The sequence below is a fragment of the Zea mays genome, chromosome 3, assembly GCF_902167145.1.
Source record: "Zea mays cultivar B73 chromosome 3, Zm-B73-REFERENCE-NAM-5.0, whole genome shotgun sequence".
Classification (NCBI taxonomy): domain Eukaryota; kingdom Viridiplantae; phylum Streptophyta; class Magnoliopsida; order Poales; family Poaceae; genus Zea; species Zea mays.
Window position 1 is genome coordinate 8,214,710 of NC_050098.1, and position 7,645 is coordinate 8,222,354.

The following is a 7,645-nucleotide window of genomic DNA, read 5'->3' on the forward strand; positions in this document are numbered from 1 at the left end:
CAGTTCCAAACTATGTAGCTTTGACTCTTTTTTTGGTACATCAATTTTACTATGCATGGCAAAATTTACGTAAAAAAAAGTCAAAGTGACTTATAATTTGGAACTGGGGATGTAATGATTAATCAATACTCCTCTTCCTCGCTGTCGTCGAATTCCTGGGGCCTCCAGAACCTGGAGACCTCCTTCTCCTTGCCTGGCAAGGACACTACAGGGGCAGAAGCCGTCGCGAAGTCACGGTAGTGCAGCATGCAGCCTTCCGGAGAGCTGCCCGCCATGGCGATCCTGCACCCGTCCACGGCCATGGCCGACACCCTGCTCCGCACACCCAGTCTCGAAGGTTCGCCACAGCCCAACGTGTTCAGCGAGTGCCCCGTCCGTGTTTCCCAGACGTGGACCTGGCCGTCCGACGGCACTCCGGTCACCACCTTGTATTGGTCCAAGTGAAGCAATGTCACCGGGCCGCTCGATTGCATCTCCGCCACTGTGTTTGGGAGCTCCTGAGCCTTGCGGATGTCCCATAGAAGAGCCCTGGTCAACAAACAATGACAGGTAGTGGTTTAGGCCTAATGATCTCGTTCAAAGCTGCAGGAATAGATGAAGTTCGGTGCTCGCAAGGATTTTGTGAGCTTACCTGTCTTTCGTGCCAGTACATATTAACCATTCAGAAGGCATCATCTCACAAGAAAGTATTCTGTGGTTCTGGAGTGCAAGGACAGAAGCCTTCTTCATTGTCCTCAAGTCAATCGCTGTCACTTCAGCTCCAGCAGCGATATAGCAAAGGGATTCATGGCATTTCATAGCAATTGGTGGCCCGTTTGAGTTGAGGTGAGCACTGCCTACACATGATGATGAACCACTCGAAGGAGACACTGTGTCCCAAACTTTAACCTGATGCAACATATAAGCATGAAAAAAATGTAACATGGTTACTAAGGAAAAAGGACTTGCATCAGCATCAAACCACTCTCCGAGACCATAAGGTAAAGCCAGTCAAAAAGAATAGAAGATATAGTCATTGACAAAATTATCTTTATTTTTTTTTCTTATTGTGGCATGTCAGATACATTTGCGACAGATGGTCCCATTACCTTTGAGTCTTTGGAACAGCTCACCAACAGGGACGATTTATGCCTGAAAGATAAAAGGAAAGGAAAAGAAGGGTTCAAACTAGGAATTTGTTTTAATGACAATATTTGAAGATGTCATATCATACTATGATTAGTTTTTCTCCTTCAACATATAATGGTACATGAAGCAGTGAGAAGTAAGATACATATGCTGCAGGCAACTATTATGATAATAAAATTATATGAAAAATATTACTTGAAGCAGAGTGCTAGAACATGTATGTGCTGGATAGCAGCATTATACACATTGTAACAGTATAGTGAGCTTCATTCAGATAGTTTGACAGTGCATACCACGCAACAGATAAAAATGACAGTGCCTTTTCATGCCCATGAAATGTTGCTATTAGTGGGTGATTTTTCGCCCTCGTACTCATAGACCATAGACGAATGGTGCAGTCTTCCCCTCCACTTGCAAGTAGTTTAGATTCACCATCCATAAGCAATCTGTCAGCCAGAGCAGTCACAGGCGCTGAATGGCCCTTGTAACAGCGTGAGTAGCCCTACATAAAAAAATGTTGAAGGCCAATCTAACAACGGTTGATGTGTCCAATAAAGATAAATGTAAACTAGAAGACATGTATGCAATGTGCTCATACTATGCAAATTGGGCAACGTTTTAAGTAAAATCAAGTAGAAAAGCTTGTGATAGCCAATCATGAGGGTTTGCATTCATATATCATATCACAATGGGCAAAACCTATATCATATGAGGTAAACTCATACCAGAGGATAAGAAAGGAAGCTTATCATAAATAGACGTGGAGATTTGAAAAGGGGAGCAAAGAATGGAAACAGTATGCCAGTATCCACATCTTCATCTCTGTACCAGTGGGATTTGGAACTACAATCATGTCTCAAAAAAATAAAAGGTCTAAAATATATTCTTTCAAAACCATGGAGGCATAGAACACAGCAGATGTGCTATAGCTTGTACTGTACAAAATGCATGCTGCTATAAATAATACTACGGCCATGTATACGGGCATTGTAATGCTTTCAAATAGTACTTTGATGACATGGCAGATCTACAAGCAGGTACGCATGGGAAGAGGCTCGAAGCAACTAAGCATATCCTGTAAGAGGCTAATCCTTAAAGGAGGAACAGAAGATATCATACAAAAGCAAGAGCAGCATGTTAATTGTTAATAGCCTTGTGTGGATTGTGGAAGCACATGGAAGGCAGACAAGGCAAGGCGAGGAAGCACAGCAGCACAACTTTATCTAATAGCTACCAGAGCTGGTGCAGAGTGAAGGTCCTCACAATATTGTGGAAGAAAAACAAGATCATCATATACATACAAATACACAACAGAAGCCACAAATTAAAAGGAAAACAGCATTACAATATGTGAGGTGGATGCAAATTAATCTCACTTTATTTAACATTTCACAATAGGGAAGGCTTTCTCATTGTTGTTTTGTCATTATGGGGATATCCCTTCAAAGCATGTTAAAAATTGCAGTTGTTCATAAGCAAATGCACATGCTGTAACCTGTAGGCAAGGAGAGCAGTACAAGCGGGGTATTGTAATAGGGTAATGTTAAAATGAGGTACCTTCCAACAAAGACGGATTGTTCTGTCTGTGCTTGAAGTGACTAATGCTTTTTCATTTTTTTGTGTATCACTTCGAAACAGTGGCGTATCAATCAGAGGAAATAGCCTGCCCGATTAATAAATAATACTTTAGAGATCTCAACCACTGCTATTTCAGCTATTTAAGGAGTGAATCTAAGTAGCAGTATAGCATTATCTGCACTAGAAGTTTAGCACTGTAGTTGTATTGGAGACACATGGAGAAATTGAGAGACTCATGATTAACGGAAAAGGGCAACAATAAATATAACTATAATATAAGACAGTAAAACATATAACTTTTACTCTCTTGGTCATTGTTTTATAGTTGAAATAAAATCAAGGGCTTAATTTTCAACCCTTAATTCTCCTCACAGATTAAGAATAATTATGATTACATGAGAATGAACAATACTGCAACAGTTATTCGTTTTCAGTTACCTCAGACAAGTGATCCTTGCACTATGGTTCCTGTGTGTTTCTACAATTTCAGTTTCTGGCAAATCAATATTCAGTTTTTTGGCTGCTGGACCCTGCAAAGAAGAAATTATACATCGTGTGCAGGTTCAGACAAAAAAAGGTTATATTTCAACTCACTTGACAAAACCAGATGGAGTTCCTATCCATCATTACATGACTTGGTGTTGTTCCCGCAGGATCTAAGTAATAAAGAGCTGATATGGGGTCACCAAATTTCATCTGATGTATTTCAGTGTGTCTATGGATGTATAGTTCTCTTAGCCCCAAAGCATCACAAGGCACTTTCTCAAATGGCCATTGATCCCTGAATGTTTAATAAATAATTATATGAAACAAATATAAGTAGGCTATAAGATGAACATTGTTTTTTTATCAGCAACAAGAAAGCCTTCCATTCCCAAGCAAGTTGGGGTAGGCTACAGCCTACATATGAGACCCAACAAGAGACACAAAAAATGAGGATATAAAATCTAAAGTGGTATAGATAGGTTGATTTGCTACGAATGATGGACCATTGGACCCCCAATGGTTTTCTTGTTAATATATGTCACTATCAAATTTCATGTATCTTAGCATTAAAAGTAAACCATGTGCATAGTCATTAAAAACAACATCTCAATCCCTGGACAGAATTACATAATCCATTTGACATTGTTCACTGCTAATTTGAAGCTTCAGCATCCTAATTTATCATGGAAAACAGCACTGCCGTTGTCATTCCCTATCCCTAACATATAGGCACTTCGCAACAGGGCACTCAAATGCATGGTCACTTGGTCAGTGCTGAAAAAAAAACTGATCTTGTTCTGGCAATCAATGAATAAATCGCAAGTTTCACAAGGATGACCCTCTACAGATGCAATAGTACAATCCCTGAAATCCAAAATATCGTAGAATTGAAAGATTTGTCCCACTACATTTTACGAACTGCAAATTGGATAGCCCTAGAATAAACGCCGGTCCAAATAACTAAAATTAAGAAACACAAATAATTGTCCTCCCCTCCTTGTTTGTGCCTTCCTACTTTCCTATGCCCAGCTGCCACCAGAACTAGCATATGACCCCGGAAAGTAACAAAAGTCTTCACAAGGTTCAACCCTGCCCCATCTCCAAAGTCCAAATAGCAATCACCGATAATCCATTGCTCCCTAAATTTTGCCCTAGTCGAAGGCAAACGCGCAACGGGATGTACCAGCGGATGATGAATCCCAGATTCTGAATCACACAAGAGGGAAGCGTTGGAGTCACGACCTGAAGAGGCGGTACCAGACCGCGTCGCAATACGCGGCGGCGCGCAGGGGGCGGCAGGCCATGGCGAGGCTGGCGACGTCGCGGGCGCCGAGGTAGCCGGCGCAGTGAGCCAGCACGTCGCCATCAAGGTCGGCGAGCGTACGCACAGGCGGCGCCGACATCGCCGGCGAGGAGAACACCGGGGGTCTGGCGGCGGGCCCGGTGGCCACAGTTCCCGGCAGCGCAGCGCAGCGAAGCAAGCGCTTTGGAGCTGATAAGACTGTCTTCAGCGGTTCCCCTAAATTTATCCCCCTATATCTCACTCACGTGTCACGTCAGCAATCTCTCTCCCCTATATCTCCACGCTATACAGCGGTTCCCCCTATAACAATCCTCTATACCCCACCACACCAATATTATATACTTTCCTCATCAACTAACTCAACTACCATGAAATATTAAAATTATTTTTATTTATTATTTGCATAGTACACGGGCGAATTTTGGTCCACATGTAATTAGCAAACTTCATAATTACAATTGATACGTTAGTATAAATACGGTACAATTTGATGTATTTTTATAAATAAAAATTCCCATTCTTCTAGTACACGACACGAGTGGCTTGCACGACACGACTAGCTTCTACCGGAAGCCACGACCGCCTGGCTTCCTACACACACTAAGTCACATATAAATAAGGTACCCTGGGTACCTGCTCCACTCATCTACACACTCACCTCTTCTATAGCATCCGCCATTTCATAAGAAGACCGTAGTACTTACTCGTAGTTTAGGTCGTCATGGACTCATTGAAAAGCCTTGTGTTGTCCTCGTCATCCGACGATTCCGACGATGAGATTGAGACCTTGTTGCTTGCCCAACATGTTGAGCACCTTGTACAAGGAGACACGAGCACGCGCCGTAGGCGCTCCTCATTGCCTCGCCGAGTCATCCATAGGGACCACGCTGCTGGAGAAAATCTCATCAAACATCACTACTTCGGACCTAATCCTGTGTATCCATCACATGTTTTTCGTCGAAGGTACATTTCCTAAGTTATGATTTTACTTTCATTTGTAGGTTTGTTTTGTTACTTTTTTGGTTTAATTTCGTTTATAGGTTTCGGATGCATCGTCCTTTGTTCCTACGTATCCTTCGTGTCGTTCAGCGAGAAGACGAATACTTCACTATTCGTTGTGATGCAACAGGTTTAGCAGGGCTTGGTCCATTGCAAAAAGTTTGTGCTGCATTGCGTATTCTTGCGTACGGGTTACCCACCGATGCGGTAGATGAGTACATACAGATTGGACAAACTACCGCTAGGGACTGCCTTATCCGTTTTTGTCACGCAATCATATCTTCGTTTAGCGAACGATACCTTCGTATCCCTAACCACGACGACATTGCTCGCATACTACGTGTAAACGCCGACAGGGGGTTTCCTGGTATGCTAGGCTCTATCGATTGTATGCATTGGGAATGGCGCAACTGTCCTACTGCATGGCGCGGACAGTTTTGTGGGCGCAATTCTAGGCCAACAATGATACTAGAGGCAGTCGCTGGGTACGATTTGTGGATTTGGCATGCCTTCTTTGGAATGCCTGGTACCAACAATGATCTCAACGTGCTTCATCGGTCACCTGTGTTTGATCCGTTACGTAATGGGACGATGCCACCAGTGCACTTCACTATTAATGGGACTACTTACAATTTCGGATACTACTTAGCAGATGGCATATATCCAAATTGGCCTACATTTGTAAAAGCTATTCGCCACGCATTTGAGGAGAAAAAGGTTCACTTTACAACCAAGCAAGAGAGTTGTCGAAAAGACATTGAGCGAGCTTTTGGAGTTTTGCAGGCAAGGTGGGCTGTTCTACGTGGACCTGCTTATGGTTGGGATCGTAATCACCTCGCAGAGATGATGACTGCTTGCATTATTATGCACAACATGATTGTCGAGGACGAAGGAGATGGTGCAGCTAATGTCGACTTCATTGGCCCCTCAGGGCCGCCTGAACCGTGCAACAATACTGGTGAGGGCCGCAACGAGTGGCTGAACAATCATATCCGCTCCGAGTTACCCAACGATCCGGACCAGGACATCACTTGTCAGGCAACATACTTGTCTTTACAGCACAACCTCATAGAACACCTCTGGGCTCGTCGAGGCGCCATGGGTTGATGCATTTTTTCCGAATTATGTGCTACACCAATGTTGTTTTCTTTTAATTATGAACTAAATGATGTGTACCAGGATTAGTAGTCGTATGTGCTTTGTATGTCCGTAGTTGAGAAGTCATGGTTCCTTGTAAGTGTAATGGCTCTGGTACAAATAAGTTTGAATATGTTTCCTAACCTCAAGTAATGTATCATAATCCTTATTATCAATATCAATAATGTCAAAGTAAACAATGTTCAAAAACCAAGCTGATTAACTCAAACAACTAACGAATTGTTCAACCACTCTAAAATAGACATGTCCAAACACAGAGGAGCACGGTTCGCCGATACAAAGGTGACAAACACCTTATCAAATACAGTATTACTCGTCACACAGGATTGTTGATGAAATATTCCATTAAACCTTGTTTCATCGCCGTGTATACAGCTCTCATCTCTTCTGGTAAAGCATCCATATCCATGGCAAAAAGTTTGTTGAGCTCTTCAACCTTTTGCTTCCTATCTTCCATCATCAATTTTTTTTGCTGCACTTCTATTTCCTTGGACTGAACCTCCAACTTCTTCAGTTCAACTTCCTTCATGAACTCAATGTTCTGTTGTTTCAGCTCTGTTTTTTCTTCACTTTGCTTCAATCTTGCTATCTGAATGTCATGGATTCTTGACAGGTAGTCCGTAGATTCGGATGCACTGGACATTGACTTCTTCCTTGATGCTTTCGTTGAGTCACGTCCTAATGGTCTCTTGCCTTTTGAACCACCTTCATCAGTGTGTACTTCATTAACAGAACCAGTAGGTGTAAGACTACGTACTGGCTCGGTCCCCGCATTGCCTCTCCAGGGGCTGCCATGAACCATGGCATCCCATTTGGGTTCGTTTTTCAGGCGAGTCCAGCAGTGCATGAAATGGAATGGCTTTTTCTGTGATGTTGCATACAAAGTTGCAGCTTTCGAAGTCTACACAAGATGTATTACCACTTGTCAGTGCACAAATAACATTACGTTCACATCTACCATGAACATACATTTACTTTTACAACTGAATATAA

The 7,645-nt window shown here is 42.6% G+C and overlaps 2 protein-coding genes across 2 annotated transcripts; one reads left to right on the top strand and one right to left on the bottom strand.

Annotated features, from left to right (window-relative positions):
• LOC100275548 (uncharacterized) lies at positions 1–4,641 on the bottom strand. The gene is made up of 8 exons (NM_001165451.1): positions 4,435–4,641; positions 3,301–3,487; positions 3,145–3,236; positions 2,686–2,791; positions 1,422–1,630; positions 1,089–1,131; positions 632–888; positions 1–528 (listed from the first exon to the last, which is right to left on the bottom strand). The coding sequence occupies exons 1-8, from the start codon at positions 4,593–4,595 to the stop codon at positions 123–125; spliced, it is 1,461 nt and encodes a 486-aa protein (NP_001158923.1). The 5' UTR covers positions 4,596–4,641; the 3' UTR covers positions 1–122.
• Positions 4,642–5,167: 526 nt separating this feature from the next.
• On the top strand, positions 5,168–6,780 carry LOC103649653 (uncharacterized). Its single transcript, XM_008675386.4, has 2 exons — positions 5,168–5,458; positions 5,536–6,780. Exons 1-2 carry the CDS (start codon positions 5,217–5,219, stop codon positions 6,599–6,601), a joined length of 1,308 nt encoding a protein of 435 aa, XP_008673608.1. The 5' UTR covers positions 5,168–5,216; the 3' UTR covers positions 6,602–6,780.
• The last annotated feature ends 865 nt before the right edge of the window (positions 6,781–7,645 follow it).